The 23,653-nt window shown below is 33.7% G+C and overlaps 1 protein-coding gene across 1 annotated transcript in view; it reads left to right on the forward strand.

The window, feature by feature from the left end:
* The window catches only part of LOC108378182 (GPI inositol-deacylase-like), a 356,400-nt gene that overhangs the window by 27,280 nt on the left and 305,467 nt on the right, over positions 1 to 23,653 (forward strand). The window contains exon 3 of the mRNA XM_017634475.1: positions 23,272 to 23,432. Coding sequence (XP_017489964.1) covers positions 23,272 to 23,432 — 161 coding nt within the window. The remainder of the gene's footprint in view (positions 1 to 23,271; positions 23,433 to 23,653) is intronic.

Below are 23,653 nucleotides of genomic sequence, written 5' to 3' on the forward strand. Positions count from 1 at the left end.
GATGGAGTTAAAAAACTCAGTGAAACTAATTTATGTTAAAAACTTTTTGATTCTTTATTGAAAAATAATAAATTAGAAAAAAGCATTTCTTTTTTATTATCTACTGCAAAAAAGTTTTTTTGGTACTCTCAAAGCCGCTTTGGTACGTTTTTTGGTAGGGGAAAAAATATGTGAGCATGGGCGTCGCCAGTATCGAATTTAGGGGGGCCCGACTTATAAAAAAAATCCCAAAAGTTTCATCTTTACACGTTCATGTTTCTGGCATGCGGGGGACGATATCGATGGCTGAGTGGAAGATCGACCTATCTCGGCAGCCAGTTCGAAAACGCTCTATTTCAAAAAACTTTTCAAGAACGCCCCATTTCAGAATTCGTTTCAAAAATGCCCTATCTCAGCTGCCGATTCAAAAACGCCCTATATCAGCATATTTTCAATACATTTTGAAGTGAGATAGGGCGTTTTTGAACCGAATTTTAAAATAGGGTGTTTTTCAATTAAATTCTGAAATAGGGCGTTCTTGAAAAGTTTTTTGATATAGAGCGTTTTCGAGCTGGCTGCCGAGATAGGTCGATCTTCCACTCAGCCATCGATATGTACTTGCCAATTTGTTTTACAAAAATTATTTAAAAAGCAGATGTCTCGGTTGCTCAGCAAACCGGTTAATTGTTTCTGCAATTATTTCACATTGATTCTCTAAAACAAATTTTCAATGTATTCTTAAAATGCATAAACCTAAAGGTAAATTTTATAGGAAATTAAACTAACAATTTATTAAAACTAGTAGTAACCTCGAAATACGGGTGAGTATTTAGCTCAAAATTTATTTAAAGAACTGCGTGAAAGACAACAATTAATCTTGTATTGGTAGACACCTGATAACCCAGGATAATTTTTAAGTTCTTAAAAGAAATTACTCTACTTTAAGCTTCGTGCAGTGGGCCATGAGTTTGACTAGTAATAAAACATAGTTTTATTAATTACAACTATAACCACATTTATTTAAAACAACAAAAAAAAAAGTAAATTTTGTGTTAAAATTAAAAAAATACCCATTTCGTATACGCCTCGCAGACGTAGATTATACTTTTAGGGTTAATCCTTTCAGTACAAAAATTCAACTACTGGTTCTAAAAAATTTTAAATATATATACCGGCTAATTTTGGATCGCTCATTTTAAAAATCACATACCAAAATGTGTAATGCTTTGAGGTGTGCGGTTATTCAGGGCCCTTTTTAATGGTCAGTGATACCTAGGTGTTAAAAAAAGAAAGGGATCTCAGCTATTTTTATTTTTTGCTTTCGTGAAATATATGTATTTCAAAACTATGAATAATACCTAATAACTTTCCGAATCTCAATTCCACGGAAATATCGTCAATATTTTTCAATAGATTACGTTGCTCACTATCGACTTTTCTGCCGCTTTTTACTTTTTTGACAAACACGGTCAACTGCAACTGCAGCTTGCACTTTAGTTTGATATATAGCTCAATTCTGTGGCTGCTACAGATCGGCCTAACTAAGTCGTATGACTGAGCAATTATATATAGATACTAAAGGCCTGAACTACAAAACATAGCGACATGTANAAAAATGTTTTTGATTTATCGCAAATTATTTTAAGTTTTGAAGCTACACTGCGTCTTTTTATACATGATCTCAAAAAAAGAATATTTCATTTTCCATGGCTAGAAAAAAATATTGCACATGTCAAAGAGGATAAAGTGGACCCCTAAGCCGCAAAACCACATGATTTAAAGCAGATTTTGAAAAAAGATTTGCCAATTTGAAATTATTTAAATGTACATTTGCATACTTCATAAACCCTTTTTATGTAACATAATTGAGGATGAATTTACAATATTCGAAATACTCCTTTTTAAGAAAAGCGAAGAAGAGTTTGAGTTTTTGGAATTAACTCTTTCGATCGGAACGGGACACATGCGTCCCGGCAGAAGTTTGCTCATAACTAAAATAGAATCTACGTATTGGAATTGGGTTAAATATCACCTGTATGGTATTTTGGGGTTCAGGTAATGGTTCGAAATCGTTTTTGTGCAGAACTCTTATAATCAAGCCATTTAGGTCTTTTCTGAAGATGACACTACTTTTTTTATGGGTCATGTGTGTCCCGTTAGTATTTTTTGTTGGCATGATGTTGCGATGAATATGTCCCGCTTAGTGTTTGGGGACATTTTCTCATTTTCTTTGGCTTTTAGACAAAGTTAATAAAAATAATAAAATAATAGAAATAAAAATAAAAATACATATATGTCACACACAAGAAGAAATATTAGCCCAGCGAATGGAGTGTGATCTGTGTGGGGTTTTCTGGCAATGATATCCAGCGTTGCCGCGGCGTTAAGAAGAAATGTATCACCAAAATTTCCTAAAATGGATCAAAAGTATCATGAAAAAAAAAAATTTAAGTATTAAAGTATCAATCAATCAAATCAATAAAACTTCTAATTCTTAAATTAAAATGGTAGTTTGAATTTTGTTGAATGTTGAAAATTTTCTGTCCGCGTACTATTTTGGATATTCTTCTCTTGTGAGATAACAGATGACATTTCGCTGTTGGACGTTTTTTACTGGAGATTTTAAACGAACGTACCTATTGACTATCCAAGATTTAACAGAATTGTTACGAACGGCTTTAACTGACCCAAAACCAGATTTTGAAAATCTCGCCAAAGGGATCTTTTGAATTTTCTTTTATATCTATCTTACGTACAATAGAATATTAATAAAATTAATGTTTTTCATTTCTAATAATAATTTTATTTAAAAATAAAATTTTTGTTTTTCTTGTTCTTTCTTTGTGGCTCTTTGTAGCATTTAGAACTTAGATGTGGCTCTTTTCGGCCTCGGCCTTGGCCACCCCTGCTATATACATTTTCATACAAGGCAGGATTAAACAGTATTAAAAATATGCTGCATAAACACCAGCTTAGCTAAGAAGCAATGACATGCTATAACAGTATGCTTAAGATAGAATGACATGGCTAGCAATGCATGCAATTTTTGAAAATGACATTTTAATATATACGCTGGGAGAAGTTAAGAAAATGTTTAAATTTATATTTTGTTACCTACTTCACCGATTTGAAACCTGAAAACTTTACCTTTCATGAGCATGAAATGGTATTATAACTTTGTTCCGATATTTGTAAGTATCAGAGTAAGAAGAGATAGACTCATGAAAATGTGTACTTATGTATGTGACCAGAACATCGAGCTGACCCGACTTAGGCATATGGCAAACGAACTTCAGTTGGGTGGCCACTGGCTGAAATGATTTTACAGATGGCAACTGCAAGCTGGCAACTGAGTTGCTATATTGGCAACTGCATTCGTGTTGCGTATCGTTCGTGATACATAATAAGGTTGTAAGTCTGCTTGTAGCAAAGGTATTTCTTTAATTGCTACGTACGATTTATAAAATTTCACATCATCTGCGTACATTAAAATTTTTGAAAATTTTATATCTGTAGACTATCGTTTATAAAATGCAAGAACAGAATTGGGCCTAGGTGGCTACCCTGCGGGACTCCTGAAGTAACATCAATGACATCAGAAAGAGTTTTTTTAAACATTACCCTTTGTGATCTATCATAGAGGTATGAAGAGATCCAACGTAGAAAATTAGGCTGAAGACCAAGAAGATCAAATTTATAGATGAGCAACGAGTGACATACCCCAGTAAAAGAATTATATGTGCAATATGTTTTTTTTTTATTTTAGCTCTATGAAAGAAGGATAAAACTTTTTACTGTATGCGATTATAATGGCCTTTAGTTTACAAGTATTTTCATTTGTTAAGTTGATCTTCCTTTATAATTTTAACTACTGTTATCACAAACAATAGTTAATTTTCAATAGTAAATATTAAATATGTGCAAAATGAACTATTCAGTTTCCACCTGCTCAGTGTCAAATATTTTCAACAGAAAACAACACCAATAACTTTGTGGTAAAAACCTTAACACATAAAAACTATATTCATAATCAAAACTCTTTTATTATTTTTCCTAATTATATTATGGCCCATAATATCCCATGGCATTGAACTATTTGAAGAAGAGCCCTGAAGTATAACAGGAATGAATTTTTGTAGCATAAAAAGTAGTTAATTAACTGTTGAAGTAATCGGACAGCAGTATATAATAAGATGTTCCTTTAAAAATCCCGACGACTATGGAAATACTTAATAAGCTTGGTGGCCGTATACAAACCCCAAAAGAGTGGTGCAAATGACATAACTAAAGGTTAGCTACTAGGAACAACATAATTTACGGTAAAAAATTAAATTATGTGAATCTCTCTGTAACAAGTAAAAATTCACAACTAATAATAAACACAGTTTTGGTACTTAGGGTGAAGAAATAAACCACAGCCCACTCTATGGCACGAAATGGGTTTTTAGCATTTTACAAAAATTAAAAATTTTGTAAGAAGAATGGAAAAACGTTATTTTCAGTGATGAAAAAAAACGTCAATATAGTTGATCCAGATGCCCACCATAAATATTGGAGATTCATTCGGCTTCCATGGCAAACCTGCCCTTAGCTAAATGAATCTCTGATTTAAAGTAAAAAGCGTATTAAGCTGGCAAATTTTTCGCTCATTTCGACCGAAGATATTTGAAAATTCCAGCGGTAAAGGGTTATTACTCATACCGAGCGAACAACAAAATCGTATTCAAGGAACAAAATACCTTCTTTTAGAGTAACTACCTTCAAATAAGAGCTTTAATATCACTGGGGATTTGTAAGATCTACTTCTCAACAAGATTTTTACTTATTCAAAACAGAATGATAACGTATTAAAACTTAAATAAGCCAAACTTCACAAATAGGAGGATACAATACAAATTTTACTAAAAAATTTCGGTAAAATTTATGCCGCAAAGCGTAACACAAATAAAATAGTGCAATAGAAATACGGTGCAATAAGAACAAATAAAATTATCTTTAAAACTTGTTTCTTTGCACATATAAATATTTTCTACGAAATTTTCAACATAATGGTACATTTAAATTATCTTGTTATCAACTAATGCATATTTATAAAGGTTTTTGTATTCTTTTGATAGAGTTAATGAATACAATAATAATTATTGGGAAATAACATCAAAGATCTAGTATTGGTTTTTCATTTAACTACTTGAAGTTGAAGTATGGCACATATAATTTTTTTACTGGGGTACTTTGTCAAACGCTTTACTGAAGTCGGTATATATAACATCCACATTTGTGTTTTCACTAAATGCTTTTGATATGGGATGTTAACTCAAGTAAATTTTTTAGAAGTTGATTTGGCCCTGCAAAATCAATGTTGACTGTATGAAATGCTAGAAGAGATATAATGCGTCAACTGATTTGTTATAATTGCTTCAAATAATTTAGGCATTGCAGATAGCTTAGCTATGCCCCGGTAGTTCTCCACTGGAGATCTGCTACCGCTTCTATGTAACGGTGTTATGAACGATTCCTTCCTATTTTTGTAGTATTTTGGGTCCCCTGTTCTTCGTAATTTTTATAAATGATATATCTGACTGCTTCATTAACTCCGAATTTCTTCTTTATGCGGACGATTTAAAAATCTATACCACTATTTCTAGGCCTTCTGACTCAATGAAGTTGCAGTCAGATCTCAATAATGTTATAACATGGTGTCGTAAAAATCATTTACAACTAAATACTAGCAAATGTTTTCATTTGTCCTTCTCTAAGTCCCGTTTCCTAATTCCTACTTCTTACGTCATTGGTGACTCTCAGTTAGCAATTCGCAAGGAAATTTCCGATCTCGGTGTGGTTTTTGACTCTAAATTTCCTTTTAATAGTCACATTAATTGCACCATCGCCAAAGCCTATTCAATGCTTGCCTTCATTCGTCGGTTTAGTTCAGATTTTACTGACCCATACGGTCCCAACTAGAATATGCTGTACTTATATGGAGGCCATACTACGACTGTCATATTAAAAGACTTGAACGCATTCAAAAGGTATTTGTACGCTTTGCTCTTCGATCACTTAATTTTGTGGATCCAATTCCTTCGTACAGTGCAAGATGTCAGCTAATTGACCTAAAATCTTTACAAAATAGAAGGATTATACTTTCTCTCTCCTACGTATTTGACATAGTAAGTGGTGAGATTGATTCTCCATTCTTTCTTGAGCGTATAAATTTTCATATTCCTTATAGAAGACTTCGGAATCAGTTAGTCAGAACTGCTTATGCTTCTCACGCTCCAATACTTCGAGCTTTGAAAGAATTCAATTTGATCTCAAATTCCCCAGCCATTGATCTCGCTGCCTCTAAGTATAATTTTAAATTAGAATTAAATGAAATTTTCACATAATGTTTGGCTGTATTAAGTATATTTTTTCTATATAGTCTGTAAGAAATGTTGTATTTCTAGATTATTAAATAAATAAATAAATAAATAATTACATTTATCTTATTCTGTTTTCCTTTATCTTCATTTTTATCTTTACACTCTATCGATAGTAACATCCAACAAAATATAGCAAAATCGGTTATAATATTGGTAGCAAAATTGATTAGAAAATCGATAAAAATATTGATAACAAAATCTATAAAAACGTCGATAAATAACCGATAACAAAACCGATAAATATCGATATTGAAATCGACAAATATCGATAACAAAAGCGATAAATATCGATACCAAAATCGATAAATATCGATACCAAAATCAACAAATATTGACAACAAAATCGATAAATATCGATAAATTTCGATAACAAAATCGATAAATATCGATAAAAAAATCGATAAGTATCAATAACAAAACCGATNCAAAAAAAAATGAAGTGGGCGAGATGTGAGGAATGAGAGGAATATGTAGCAATATTTTGCTATGCTTTTTTGCAAAATATATACATGGGTTCCGACGTTGCATATTTTGCAGCGATAGGAAATGTTGTTTCCCATGTATTTTGTTGTTGTGTGTTGGCAAGTTATGCAATCCGTGCTACGTGCAACGGCTTTGCAAGATTTCGAGAATACCCCTATTGAGTGTCAGAGGGTTTGGTCAATATATTAACTGATTTATGTAAAGATACGTGTTGTGAATACACCATTATGTCAGATCGGGGAGGGATATAGCATAGAGCTAAGTAAATAAACCCTTTTCCAACCTGTACACGAACGCATTTGAATTCTACAGATTCAATGTGTGGGAGACTAACTTCTTCAGATGGTATTGAAGAGTCTACAGCGAAGAGTTCGCTACCGCCGATTCTATCCTCCCGCTCTTTTCTATATATATGATAATTATTTGGAAGAATCTCTGAATTGAAAGTGTGAAGTTTCAGCCAGGTTTCAGTGAAAGAAAGTATATTATAATTACATTCGAGGCCTTTAAGATATTAGTTCGTTAATTTAGTCTTTAGCTTACATTTTGGTAATAAATACTTAAAGCAGATTTACCAACTAGTTTTTTGATTCAGTGTTATGACGGGGAATATAGGTGTTCTGACCGCCCCCGAAATGTGGCGTCTCCGATAAAAAGATGTTAATAACCAGAGTTAAAATTTTAAACTTGAAAAAGGCAAAATGAGCTTTGAAAAAAGGCAAAAACAAAGCAATTTTTTTTTTTTTAATTTTGTTATGTACATACCTTTACGTACAATGTGCATGTTTAATTAAATATCTGTGTCCGTATGGAATAGTAGCATAATAGTAGTATAATGAATGACTCAAGCCGAGCCGTTGAAGAAGTTTTTGCAAATAAACGTGCAGGAAATAGGTCCGATAGTAGCAAGTCAATATTCTTATTAGGTCTCATCAAAAAATTCTTTCTCGTGTAAAGAATAAAGGGAATGCCGCATTATACTAAAGCCAGCTTCCCGACATAAGCTACTAATTATTCCATACGAACACAGATATATAAAAAAATACATACAGTGGTCACCTTGTGCAAAGTTTTAACGTATTATTTTTGTTGTTATTTAATTTTAATTATTTTTGTTTATAAAAATATAGTTCATTTTTTAAAAAAACCCGTGTAAATCCAAGTTTCCAACTTTGTGCAATATGGAAAAAATTCAACAAACTTTCGTACAAATTTCGAGCTTTTTTAAAAAATCAACCGTAAATTTTAGCCATTTGAAACTTGTACTTCATTCTACTAGAATTCAATGGGCTACAAAACTGGATACTCAGAATTTAATTAAAAACTCGACATTTTTACGAAAATTTGTTGAATTAGTTTTTTTCTTAATTGCATAAATTTCGAAGGCAGTGTCGATGGGTTCATTGGTAAAGATTTGTGCATTTTTATATTGTTAGGTTAGGTTAGGTTACACTGGCCGGCTGATGCGCCTTACATAGACCCATTGGTCCTTTGTAGTGCCAGATGGAGGTCCGTGTTACTGCGATCTAAAGTAGTCGTCGTAACGCTTTTTGCGAAGTTCAAGAGAGCCTTAATATCCAGCTTTGAAGCCTCCTCTAGTCCTTTGAACTGCGAAGCTCCGAGATATGTAAGGCGAGTTCTGGCTAAGGCCGGACAGATACAGAGGAGGAGTTCTAACGTCTCACTCATGCCTTCCTCCCCGCACTTTCTGCATGAGTCACTGTTAGTAATGCCCATTCTGCATGCATTATATTGTACAAAAAAAAAAAAATAAAATGGGAAACTTTTTTTTGTAGTTAAAAGATTGGTAAAATACATTCTATTGAAAAATTGCAACAAATTATTTTTCGTGATTGGGATAAAGAAAAATATTTTGACACTGTCTATAAACTTGTATTTATACGGATGTTGTTAAAGAATGAACTATAAAAAAACTAACCAAAATTAAATAACAACAAAAATAATATTTTAAAACTTGTCAAAATTTTGTGCGGCTAATATTTTTTCGACTACTGTACATAAGGTGACTATGATTACTCGGCCGTGCTATCATAGTAGCACAATGCCACTAATATTTGTCTTACCAACAGTGTGCAAACCTCTACCACACATGTGGTAGATCTACCACATATTTTTTAAAATTTAGGTTTCTTTGAATGTACCACATTTTTAGATAGAATATTTGTTTACAATTTTCACATAACTCTAAAATTTCAACTCAATTCTAAGAATATAAAAATTAGTCAATAAATTTTTAAAAAGGTACATCATAAGTTTGGCTTTAAATATATCTGCCTTAACTTTTTAATATTTCAAAAATCAGCATATTTATTTATTTCTTTATTGAAATGAAATATATTTCTAAACAAATATATTACATACTAGCTACAAAGCCTTCAGCTGATTGGTGTAATAAGATAATGTTATTAGTATTTGTATGTAATTAGAGTTTGTGTATATCTTTAGTATAAGGCATATACATACTATTTACTAAATTTTGGTGGTTAATTAGGCTATATATTTAAAGATACTTAATATGTTCTGTATACTAGGTTCCTTTAGAAGCTCTGATGGTGTATTCAACGAAAAGATTTCCCTTCTAGGTTTGCTAAATGCTGGGCATATATCCAAGATATGTTGCGGCGAGGCTGATGGGCTGTTGCAATAATGGCATCCAGGGGCGTAGTTTCTGTTAAGCAGGTGTTGATGCGAAAGTGCACAGTGTCCGATGCGTAGCCTTGAAAAGACTTTTAGGTGCGGGAATACTACACGTTGTAGGGTAGATTGTTTTAGCTCCGTCAGGATTTATAAGGCGATACTGGTTGTTGTAAGTGCTCCATGCCTCCCTTTGTTGCTCTTCGAAAACTTTGTACAGGTAGCGCATGATATCGTTTTTCTCGATCGTCTCTACGTAGTGACAGGGCGTATGCGGGACATTTTTAGCTTCCTTGTCGGCTACTTCATTACCTCGGATTCCACAGTGTCCCGGAACCCACATTAATTTTACTTTATTTTTGAAAGCAATCAGATTGTCTCGAATGCATACTATTAGTGGACTTAGGTTGCGGACGTTCTGAATTGCTGTTAGGGTTGAGAGACTGTCGGTGCATGTGGTATATTTGTGTTTCGATATAACTGCCCATTGGGTTGCTTCTTTTACACCATATGCTTCGGCTGAAAAAATTGAGCAGTTAGGGGACAATAACCCTTTACTGATGATGCTGGAATCATCAGAAACGACTGCATATGAGGTGTTATTACAATCTTTGACCGGTCGTGTGTAAAGGAAAGTCCAACCGCTAGAGTGAAGTTGGCACTGGTCGTTTTCTTGGAGTAGCTCATTAATTCGTCTTCCAAAAAAGAAGAGTGTAGAGCCCGTGGTGGGTGCTTGCTTATTTTAAGATACCTTAGTTTTAGGTGGAGGTCAAAATTTGCAGTCTTTTGAAGAACTCTGTGAATAGTTGAATGCTTTTTTAAATGCCGCTTTCGTTTAAGTGCCTGTTGTATCTTACTGTGCAACGTCGGATTGTGGGTGTAAAATATTTTTGGTATCAGCCGTAGAGTACACAATTCGAGTCTTTCTTGGATATGTGGCATTCCAGCCTCTACAAGTATGTTCCGTACGTTCGATGAGGGGAAGGCTCTTATGCTGCGTCTGATAGCCGAGTGATATGGGGCGTAGAGTTTTTTAAGTGAGTTTCCCGCATGCTGTCTATAAATTGGGAGGCCGTAGTCAACACTGGAGAGTAGTAGAGCATTCGTTGTGTTGATGAGGATATTTGGATGAATTTGTGAACGTTGCGATGAAAGAAACCTAATGATATTTAATTTCGCACTTTTTTCTTTAATATATGCTATGATCCTTGAAGTTAAGCTTACTGTCAAAAATAAGACCTAAAATCTTAAGATTATTAACATTTGGAATATTAACATTGTATCTAAAGTTAAAGCCATCACAAGTTTTTTTACAACAAATATGTAAAGTGTTACATTTTTTAAATGACAAGTTGGCTCCCGATATGAGAGACCATTCACAAATTTTGTTTAGTATTTCAGTAAATATTTGTTTAACATGCGATAAATCGAGTCTTTTAGAAAATATCTAAACATCGTCTGCATAAATGCAGTGTTCGACTGGAAATTGAGATATGATTTGGCTTATTTCATTGAAAGCGATCATGAACATAGCAACTGATATTGGGGAACCTTGAAGAATACCATTCTCCAAAGGAAGACACTCTGAGTAGCTGTTGTTAAGCTTAACTCAGAATTTTCTATTGCTTAAAGAAGTTTTAATGAAATTGTTTCTCTTGGGGTCAACTTTCCACCCTTATTGGTAAAAGGGCATCTAACGTGCCATTTCCGTTTTTGAATGCAACTTGGTTAGCGCTAATCAACTTATTTTTCTCTAATTCGTTTCGCTATTATTTTTTCTAATATCTTGCCTAGACAAGGTAGTAAGGGATAGGGCGGTAGCTGGTAAGTTCCGAGCATGGTTTGAGTGGCTTTGCTATTGGTATGGCGTCTGCTATCTTCCAAATATGTGGATAAATACCTTTGGAGAGAATTTCGTTGTAAAGGTCAACTATTCGGTTTTTAAGAATAATAGGAGTGTTTTTCAACATGCGATATGAAACCCTATCAAGACCTGGTGTTTTCCGCAGTAGTAACTTTCGAATCTAAATAATTAGCCGATATGTTTAGTTTCTCGATTAGCTGAATGTGATGGTTAATCACAAGGTTTTTTTTGCTATGAACTCGCACTAGAAATTGGTCNAACCTTGAAGAATACCATTCTCCAAAGGAAGACACTCTGAGTAGCTGTTGTTAAGCTTAACTCAGAATTTTCTATTGCTTAAAGAAGTTTTAATGAAATTGTTTCTCTTGGGGTCAACTTTCCACCCTTATTGGAGATGACGGTTGACGCAGAGTGCTCGAAATGTAAAAGGGCATCTAACGTGCCATTTCCGTTTTTGAATGCAACTTGGTTAGCGCTAATCAACTTATTTTTCTCTAATTCGTTTCGCTATTATTTTTTCTAATATCTTGCCTAGACAAGGTAGTAAGGGATAGGGCGGTAGCTGGTAAGTTCCGAGCATGGTTTGAGTGGCTTTGCTATTGGTATGGCGTCTGCTATCTTCCAAATATGTGGATAAATACCTTTGGAGAGAATTTCGTTGTAAAGGTCAACTATTCGGTTTTTAAGAATAATAGGAGTGTTTTTCAACATGCGATATGAAACTCTATCAAGACCTGGTGTTTTCCGCAGTAGTAACTTTCGAATCTAAATAATTAGCCGATATGTTTAGTTTCTCGATTGGCTGAATGTGATGGTTAATCACAAGGTTTTTTTTGCTATGAACTCGCACTAGAAATTGGTGTTTTTTGAGTACGAACTCCAGTATTTTGCGAACTGAATTGCTATACTACTCGGGTCGGTAACTGTGCCATTTGGTGTATTTAAACAGTTAATAATGTTTCGTCTCCGAAGGCCTGATAGACGAGTGATATCTCACCAATTCTTTGCATTGCTACTTTTAGGGTTGATGTTAGAAGTGAACTCTTCGAAGAAAACACGTTTCGCTTTTTTGGCTTCGTGTTTGAAAATGACATTGCTACGCTTGTAATGTAAAAGATCAATAAAGTTCCTTGTACCTTTATATTTGAACCAAATTTCTTGCTTTAGTATTCGTAATTTCTGTAAATCACTATTCCACCATGGGGTATATTGTGCTTGGTTTGAGTTTTTTGTCTGTGGTGTACAGAAGCCTGCTGCAGTGCAAATAATTTTTCGTATTGACGCCGCTTCTTTATTAATGTTGTTTGAGGGTGGATAATTTGTGGATATATTAGTGCAAAACTCTTGGTATTTGGCCCAAACTGCCTTATCTGTTAGGAACTTAGGTTTAAACTTTTTTGTGTTGGGCTCCCTGTGAAACATTATTTCTATTAAGATTGGGAAATAGTCGCTCCCATGGAGATCATTTATCGTTTTCCATGTACAAAGGGGGACCAGGTTGGCCGTACATGTGGTTATGTCAACGTGCGTGAAAGATTGGTGTGTTGAGGAGTGGTTGTTTAGTGTGACCAGATCAGAGATAACAAGACATCTTCAATTTTAGCTCCTCTATCGTTAACAATTGGTGAACCCTACTGCCTTTTGGAATATTTCAAAGATGTGTGTGCTGGAAAACTGTTTATTTGGCGGTATGTATGTATTAATAACGGTTAGGTTTGGGTTTCGTAAGATCTCTACAGCAATACTGAGAAGATCATCGTCAGTAAAGAGAATTTTGTGAGGAATGCCACTTTTAATTAGTATGGCAACACCTTGCTTACCATATTGGTTTTGGGGGGAATTGAAAAAGTAGCCCTCATATCCTCTCGGCGAATGATAGAATACAAGATTGCGCCGTCCTGGGCGTTGACATTTGTGTACCACAAGTAAACAAAGAATAGAGCGAAAAGAAGAACGAATTGAAACTGTCAAAGCAGTTCGCTTTACAGCGAAAAACGTGTTTTAATTTTGCTAAATGCGAAAATATTGCATTTTTCACCTAATCTATTAGAGAACAGTGAACATTTTAGTGCACTCCATTGCTTTGCAATTGAGGCTGCTTCAGCAAACGTTTTAGTGCCTTCCATTGCTTTGCAATTAAGGCTGTTGCAGAAAACTGCAGCAGCATCTCTGCGGGATTGATTAGTTAACTTGCTAATGGAGACTGCGTGGAGCAGAAACAAAATCATTGTGAGGAAATGCTGTTAATATAATAATTCGGGAACGGCATTGCCGTGCCCTATGTACACAAAATGCAGCGATTCGTCCCAGCGCTACACTTGCACCTACGCTTCTTGCATCTTGGGGGCTGTCGCAATTTAACACACAGCACTTCATTGTATTAGTTTTTACGCAGTCTTCAACTCAAAAATCACTCACAAATTGCAAATTAACACAATTTAAACTGATTTTTCACTTATAATTCAATTCTCTTTCGCTGATTTGTAAACAAAGGTTTATTTACAAGTTACCACAACTGTCAAAATCGGCAAAACCAAAGTAGCGGTATCACTGACGGCGCCACCTTTGTTCGCTGCACCGTGCTCTCGGCGGATACGGCTTCGTATTATGACGGATATGAGTTTCTTGCAAGCACAAGAGGGAAGGATTTAGTTCTTTTATTAGCAACTGTAATTCATGATAATTATTAACGTACCCGTTTATGTTCCATTGCAGTACAGAGATCACTGTGAAGGTAGAATAGTATTTTTATGTGCGATAGAAATGAGTAATAAGTGGCTGATTATGTAGTTAATGAGTAAGAAAATCATGTGTTTGTTTGGTTATATGTTCCATGTTAATATCATTTTCTTGCCCAACTGGTAGTGATGGCATGTTATTAATTGAAGAGTAATTAGAGAATTCGTTATCGTTGTTATTTGTTTTGGAAGTATTTGATTGTTGAAAATTATTTTCGTTGGTGAAGAAGGAAGCTGTATTATCTGTATGTTGATTAGTGATTATTTGAGTGAGAATGTTACTGAGCGAATTATCGTCGTTTCTGTTTTGTGCTGGGTTTTGTTGATGAGAATTGTTTGCTAAGTTTAAGTATAGTTGTTGCGTTACGACTGGAGTGAAGTTGTTTTTGGAATAGTCATGTGATACTAGCGTAGAACTTTGTTGTTGGTTATTGATTGAATTAACGTTATTTGCAATAGAAGCAAAAGGAGGGCCACCTATTATTGAGGGAATTTGGTTTCTGTAAAGTGTGATTGTTTCTTTCATTGTACATTTGTTTTCCACTTGTATTTTTAAGATCTCTTTTGATTGCTGATACTTTGGACAAGACTTGTCTGAAGATGGGTGATCTCCCGCGCAGTTTGTGCACATTGTTCGGGAGCATGTGTCAGGTGAATGTGGGGGAAGGTTGCACTGATCGCACATTTGTGGATTATTGCATCGTTTCGCAGTATGATTGAGTTTACCGCAGTTTTTACAGAGCATTGGGCTTGGGAAATAAGGTCTTACTATCACTGAATGCCACGTGATGTCCACTCGACTCGGGAGGTGATATTTGTCAAAAGTAAGAAGACATACTCCGGAATTCTTTGGTTTCCCATTGACAACTTTAGAAAATTTGTATACTTCAACAACACCTTGATCAGATAAGTTTTTCACAATCTCTTCTTCATTAAGATCATTTAAACATGGAGCATATATGGTACTTTTCGTATAGTTGAGTTTATCGTGATATTTAGCTTTCACTTCACAAACACCATGTAGAAATTTCGTACGTATACATTTTTCAGCTGTTGGTTTGTCCTTCAATAATAGGCAAAGACTACCATCTCGGAATTCAATAATTTTGACGATTTCCTTGCTTATTAATTTTAAAGCGGCATGAATGGCAAAACAGCTATAATTTTTTAAGGGTTTTCTTTCGTCTATCGCAGAGATTACTACGTATTTATGATTGCTGGTTTCGATTTTAGGAATATTTGAAGAGGGTTTAAAATTCTTTTTAACTTTTTTTCTTTTCGGCGGGGGATCAGAGGCTAGCAGAGCGAACCTATTATTCCCAAGGTTTGGTGGCCCCGGGGCCATGCTGTTTCAACTAATCAAATCAGTAGCGCACTTATTTATTTTTATTTTTTTCAACGAAAGTGAAATAAATAAGAGTCATTCGGCACAACAAGTATGTATGGAGAATATGAAAGTGAATAGAAACTGCGAATTGCATTCTAAGCTTATGACAGAAATAACACGTCTGCTCAGCAAGAGAACTAGTCGGTGACTGCTAGAAGAGATAAAATGCGTCAACTGATTTGTTATAATTGCTTCAAATAACTTAGGCATTGCAGATAGCTTAGCTATACCCCGGTAGTTCTCCACTAGAGGTCTGCTACCGCCTCTATGTAACGGTGTTATGAACGATTCCTTCCTTCTCTTTAAGAGACAAATTAAATAAGGCTGTTAACGGCTCATAGAGATTATCATCAGTGATGGAACTTCTACCCCATTGTGGTACATCTGCCACTTTTTTGAGCATCTACCACTCAAGGTCTGAAATCTACCACATATTCGCGTTTTTGAGTAGTTATATTTTTGCTTGACATCNATTTCCTTGCTTATTAATTTTAAAGCGGCATGAATGGCAAAACAGCTATAACTTTTTAAAGGTTTGCTTTCGTCTATCGCAGAGATTACTACGTATTTATGATTGCTGGTTTCGATTTTAGGAATATTTGAAGAGGGTTTAAAATTCTTTTTAACTTTTTTTCTTTTCGGCGGGGGATCAGAGGCTAGCAGAGCGAACCTATTATTCCCAAGGTTTGGTGGCCCCGGGGCCATGCTGTTTCAACTAATCAAATCAGTAGCGCACTTATTTATTTTTATTTTTTTCAACGAAAGTGAAATAAATAAGAGTCATTCGGCACAACAAGTATGTATGGAGAATATGAAAGTGAATAGAAACTGCGAATTGCATTCTAAGCTTATGACAGAAATAACACGTCTGCTCAGCAAGAGAACTAGTCGGTGACTGCTAGAAGAGATAAAATGCGTCAACTGATTTGTTATAATTGCTTCAAATAACTTAGGCATTGCAGATAGCTTAGCTATACCCCGGTAGTTCTCCACTAGAGGTCTGCTACCGCCTCTATGTAACGGTGTTATGAACGATTCCTTCCTTCTCTTTAAGAGACAAATTAAATAAGGCTGTTAACGGCTCATAGAGATTATCATCAGTGATGGAACTTCTACCCCATTGTGGTACATCTGCCACTTTTTTGAGCATCTACCACTCAAGGTCTGAAATCTACCACATATTCGCGTTTTTGAGTAGTTATATTTTTGCTTGACATCATTTTCTTAATTTTACACGATATGGTAACAAGAATGATATAATACAAGATTCCGCATTCACGGCGACGATGAAATTTCTCAAGTAAAAGTAAACAAAGCCGAATGGGAGGATAAAATGGACTGTAAAATAGTAAATTTTCTCAGTAATCAATTTTTCAACAGGAAACGCCGTTTTATTGTGTTAAATTGCAAAATATATGATTTTTAAAAAGAATTTATAGCGAAAATGTTAAAAACCGTCGATTTGTGTGAAAGTATTAGTATTAGAATTGTCGAAATCGGCAAATCCCAATTAGATGTTTCTGGAACGTGCCACAATGTTCGCTACTTCGTGATGTGATAGGAAGAAAAGCTGGCAGCGCTCCGCAAGGTTGCAGAAATCTCTTAAAATATGTTCGAAAAATATCTTAATATTTAAGGAACGGCTTTACACTGTAAAGGAAAAAAAAAATGCCAAAACTCAACGCAATTTTTAGCAACTTCAATTTTGCACTTTATTATACTAAAATAAAATTTTTTTAGAGTCTAATTAAAAAGTTGGCCATTTAGGTGAAACCTTGCAGACTTTTTTAATTTTTGTACAAAGTTTGATCCAAACCCAGAGATCTACCACATTTTTTTGAAATCTACCACATTTTTTCCCAGATTCTACCACACACAATTTTTTTGAAGTCCGATCACTGATTATCAGCACAATTTGTAAGAAAACAAGTAGCGATCTGATCAGGACCATAACTAAAGGACTGCTTTAATGATTTCAGATAAACTACTACATCATCTGGAGATATTACTGGGATATTTATTGAGTTAATTGGACATATTTTAAAAGGATAGTCAATGTTAGCATGTGTGTGAATAATTGGATTTAAAAAACTGAGCGAATATGTTAGACATTATTTTATTATCACTAGAGACGGCATTTTGATACCTCATGGCGGACGGAAACCCACGTACATTACTAAATCATAAAATGATTTGGGGTTATATATTATACACAGTTTGATTTAACACAAATAAGCTTTGTAACACTTTTTGTTTAATTCAAAGAACTTGTGACGCAAAATTGGGTATTTCACATAGTATGAGTGTAAACCCGTTTTTTTTTGTACAAACTAAAATAAAACGACTTTCTTGTTTTCAATTTCTCAGTTTAGGCACACGCTTTTCAAATAATTTATGTAAATTAATATTTAAAAGTGCAACGCTTTGTTCAACATTTTCTTTACAACGTGGCGACGAATAACTGTTACCCAAGTTTGTTTGAGAAATAAAAGGGTCCTTTACAGGTCGTGCGAAAAAAGTATTTTAATGTTAATTTTCCACAGATTTTACTTTAGTGGTATTAATTAGTTTTTAAATTTTAATCCTTATTTACATTTGCCAGCAGTGTAAACTTTGAGAGATATGTGCATTTGTCACGCAGGTCTTCGCCAGTTAATTTATTCCATATCTTCTGTAACCATAGGCAAATTTTCTCTATTTTGAGTCCCTTATACTCCCCCTTTTGTCCAACATAAGGCCTCATACTCAAAAATCGAATAGACTCGGAACTGGTGACTAGGACGGCCATTCATTCGACCAAACCATATACAGTTTTTTCTATTTTGTACTTTTTCATACAAAGCCTAAGAACAAATACATCTGAAAAAGACTTGCGTGCCAAATGAACTTTGGCTCAAAGTTTAAACTACTGGCAAATGTAAATAAGGATTAAAATCTAATAATTAATTAATACAACTAAAGTAAAATCTGTGGAAAATTAAAAATAATATACTTTTTTTGCAAAATCTATAAAGGACCCTTTTATTTCTCAAAAAAACCGGGGTAACAGTTATTCGTCGCCGCGCTGTATATGCAGGCCACACCAATTTAGACAATTCTTTGTTAAGCCTTTTAAAGTTTCGAAAAATCAGAGCGCATATTTGCTTCGTATGCTTGGGTACCGCAATTTTAGCCATCACTTATAATTTCGTAAGATATCTCCATAGCAGGGTGGTAGACATCTTCGAGCAAAACTAGTGGATCACACTTATTTACAACGGACTTAGATGGATCATCAACATAAACAAGATCTAATACTTTACCAAACTTATTGTGAAGTATGTACATTAACCTGAGTTATGTTTAACTCAGCCATCTTCTCTAAAAATACGTTGTTGCACGCACTAGACGCGAAAGGTACGATATCATTGTCAATGATGTTCCATGATATGTTTAACAAATCAAAATCACCCAACACAATCATTAGGGGTATTCTCGAAGTCTTGCACGATGCACGGATTGCACGAAATGCAAAAATACTATTCCAAATTTGGAAGAGTACGAGAGCACCCCATTGCAAAGTGGTAGCATGCATAGGTAGCAAGCAGCGAAATTCTGTATCAAATACAATAACAAGATACTGCAAAAAAAAATGAAGTGGGCGAGATGTGAGGAATGAGAGGAATATGTAGCAATATTTTGCTATGCTTTTTTGCAAAATATATACATGGGTTCCGACGTTGCATATTTTGCAGCGATAGGAAATGTTCTTTCCCATGTATTTTGTTGTTTGTGTTTGCAAGTTATGCAATCCTTGCAATCCATGCTACGTGCAACGGCTTTGCAAGATTTCGAGAATACCCCTATTGAGTGTCAGAGGGTTTGGTCAATATATTAACTGGTTTATGTAAAGAGACGTGTTGTGAATACACCATAATGTCAGATCGGGGAGGGATATAGCATAGAGCTAAGTAAATAAACCCTGTTCCAAACTGTACACGAACGCATTTCAATTCTACAGATTCAATGTGTGGGAGACTAACTTCTTCAGATGGTATTGAAGAGTCTACAGCGAAGAGTTCGCCACCGCCGATTCTGTCCTTCCGCTCTTTTCTATATGTATGATAATTATTTGGAAGCATCTCTGAATTGAAAGTGTGAAGTTTCAGCCAAGTTTCAGTGAAAGAAAGTATATTATAATTACATGCGAGGCCTTTAAGATATTAGTTCCTTAATTTAGTCTTTAGCTTACATTTTGGTAATAAATACTTAAAGCAGATTTACCAACTAGTTTTTTGATTCAGTGTTATGACGGGGAATATAGGTGTTCTGACCGGCCCCGAAATTTATTTTAAATTTTGTTATGTACATACCTTTACGTACAATGTGCATGTCTAATTAAATATCTGTGTCCGTATTGAATAGTAGTATAATGCGGAATTCGCAGCATACGATTGCGAATGACTCAAGTCGAGCCGTTGAAGAAGTTTTTGCAAATAAACGTGCAGGAAATAGGTCCGATAGTAGCAAGTCAATCTTCTTATTAGGTCTCATCAAAAAATTCCTTGTAGTGTAAAGAATAAAGGGAATGCCGCATTATACTAAAGCCAGCTTCCCGACATAAGCTACTAATTATTCCATACGAACACAGATATATAAAAAAATACATACAGTGGTCACCTTGTGCCAAGTTTTAACGTATTTTTTTGTTGTTATTTAATTTTAGTTATTTTTATTTATAAAAATATAGTTCATTTAAAAAAAAAACGTGTAAATCCAAGTTTCCAACTTTGTGCAATATAGAAAAAATTCAACAAACTTTCGTACAAATTTCGAGCTTTTTTAAAAATTCAAAAAATCAACCGTAATTTTTAGCCATTTGAAACTTGTACTTCATTCTACTAGAATTCAATGGGCTAAAAAACTGGATACTCAGAATTTAATTAAAATCTTGATATTTTTACGAAAATTTTTTTAATTAGTTTTTTTAATTGCACAAATTTCTAAGGCAGTGTCACTCGATGGGTTCATTGGTAAAGATTTGTGCATTTTTATATTGCGCTATTGGTACAAAATAAAAAAAAATGGGACAATTTTTTTGTAGTTAAAAGATTGGTAAAATACATTCTATTGAAAAATTTCAACAAATTATTTTTCGTGATTGGGATAAAGAAAAATATTTTGACACTGCCTTTAAACTTGTATTTATACGGATATTGTTAAAGAATGAACTATAAAAAAAACTAACCAAAATTAAATAACAACAAAAATAATGTTTTAAAACTTGTCAAAATTTTGTGCGGCTAATATTTTTTCGACTACTGTTCTTAAGGTGACTATGATTACTCGGCCGTGCTATCTTAGTAGCACAATGCCACTAATATTTGTCTTACAAACAGTGTGCAAACCTCTACCACACATGTGGTAGATCTACCACACATGTGGTAGATCTACCACATATTTTTCAAAATTTAGGTTTCTTTGAATGTACCACATTTTTAGACAGAATATTTGTTTACAATTTTCACATAACTCTAAAATTTCAACTCAATTCTAATAAGAAATATAAAAATCAATCAATACATTTTTAAAAAGGTACTTCATAAATTGGGCTTTAAATCTGTGTTCGTATGGAAAAGTAGCTTATGTCGAAAGGCTGGCTTTAGTATAATGCGGCAATCCCTTTATTTTTTAAACGGCAAGGAATTTTTTGATGAGACTTAATAAGAATATTGACTTGCTAGTATCGGAACTATTTCTTCCACGTTTATTTGCCAAAAGTTGTTCAACGGCTTAGCGCCAGTGAGTCATTCGCAATCGTATGCTGCGAATGCCGATTTATACTAAAGCCAGCCTTTCGACATAAGCTACTTTTCCATATGAACACAGAAATATATCTGTGCCTTAACTTTTTAATATTTCAAAAATCCGCATATTTATATTTGCTAAAGTATTATGCAAGAAAAAGGAGGTCTTTGTTCTATCCTATATTTTAATACATGCACAAAAATATAAGTTTGTTAAACGGTCGTATATTTTATCAACTAAATAAAATTAGACATTTTAGGTCTGGTAAAACACGCACAAATAATTGATTTTAAATACATACATGATTTTTAAATACATATTATGTGTATACGATATACATACATTTCGAAAACCGTCTTTAAAAGAGGCACACCTAAAAAAATTATTTGGTAATTTTTTTTGCATAAATCAATTCGTAGGATCTTTCTCAAATTAATGAAATAATTTTTTTGCTTCGCGAATATATTCTCTAACTAGCAAACTAATGTTATACTTGATTTTGTATCAATTGCATTGGATCTGTACGATCCACAAGCACTTATACTATTTCCCGATCTTATTTTTGAGGTCTATGAATTATGAGTTTGAAAATCTACCACATCTTACTCAAATCTACCACATTTTTGTTGCCGATTCTACCACACAAAAATTAAAAGGATTTGCACACTGCTACAAACAAACTACGGGCAGGAATTTCAAAATTTCAACCCTGTTTGTGTGAAATATTTCATTTTTTTTTTATCAATCTATGTTGAATCAAAAGTGAAAATAAAAAAATATTTTGTCTGAAATAACTGTAAAACTGAAATATATAAACAGCTGTGCCACCTATTGAAAAATATTTCAATTACAAATGTATTTAATTGTATAGAATAGCTGACACCTACGTGGATAATATCAATTCTATTTTTTTAAAGTTATTTTCGTCTTCCTTCATTTGATACCAAATGTTGATTGGAGTTATAAAAATTATCAAATATGTGTGTAGTATTATTTACTTGGGGAAGAAGAATTGATTTTTCTTTTATTGCCTGGGAGGCAGTTTAATAAATATACATACATACATAATCAAAAATTGTGTTTAAATCAAAGCAGATTAAGAGGGGTACCCCTCTCTTAATGTGTGCAAATTTACAGACCGTTTTAATAAAATTAAACACTGCCTGTTTACTCTTATATACCGAGTTTGTCGCGGAGAGCAAAATTGTACATAAAATGTTTAAAATTGATTAAATATGCGTATTTAATGTTTTTATAAGTAGAAGGTTAGAATTTGTAGTTGAACGTTCAAAATGTTTGCAATTTTAAACACTTCATGTGTATATTTTAAACATCGCATCTTCAAAAGNTGTATTTAATTGTATAGAATAGCTGACACCTACGTGGATAATATCAATTCTATTTTTTTAAAGTTATTTTCGTCTTCCTTCATTTGATACCAAATGTTGATTGGAGTTATAAAAATTATCAAATATGTGTGTAGTATTATTTACTTGGGGAAGAAGAATTGATTTTTCTTTTATTGCCTGGGAGGCAGTTTAATAAATATACATACATACATAATCAAAAATTGTGTTTAAATCAAAGCAGATTAAGAGGGGTACCCCTCTCTTAATGTGTGCAAATTTACAGACCGTTTTAATAAAATTAAACACTGCCTGTTTACTCTTATATACCGAGTTTGTCGCGGAGAGCAAAATTGTACATAAAATGTTTAAAATTGATTAAATATGCGTATTTAATGTTTTTATAAGTGGAAGGTTAGAATTTGTAGTTGAACGTTCAAAATGTTTGCAATTTTAAACACTTCATGTGTATATTTTAAACATCGCATCTTCAAAAATCAAATATTGAAATTCTATGCGTATATTTACACAGATTCTGGTTAAAAATAAATACTTTTCAGTAGAAGCTTTGCATGCACTTTTTAGAGTGTATTATGTTTGTGCCTAAAAGAATTTTATATATTTCAGAAGATATATTTTACTGATGCAAAGTTTCCGTATTATGGGTTGTATTACTACAATGAGGGCAGAAATCCAGTGGATGTTAAGAATCATCGATTCGAGGGCGCCCCGGTAATTTTTATTCCAGGAAATGGAGGTTCTTATAAGCAGGTAAGTATTTATACATATGTAGTTATACACTCTAAAAAAAAATTTGTTTAAATTTGCGCATATTCAGATAGGTAACCAGTTTCCTCTCTTAATGAATGCTAATTTATACACCCTGTTAATTAAATTCAACACTGCTTGATTACTTTTACATATCATATGTGTGGCGTAGTACAAATTTCAAATTGGGTGTTTGGGTTCTAAACATTTATTGTTCACAATTT

Source organism: Rhagoletis zephyria, unplaced genomic scaffold (assembly GCF_001687245.7).
Source record: "Rhagoletis zephyria isolate East Lansing unplaced genomic scaffold, Rhagoletis_zephyria_1.1 Rzeph_scaffold_00114, whole genome shotgun sequence".
NCBI classification, from domain to species: Eukaryota; Metazoa; Arthropoda; class Insecta; order Diptera; family Tephritidae; genus Rhagoletis; species Rhagoletis zephyria.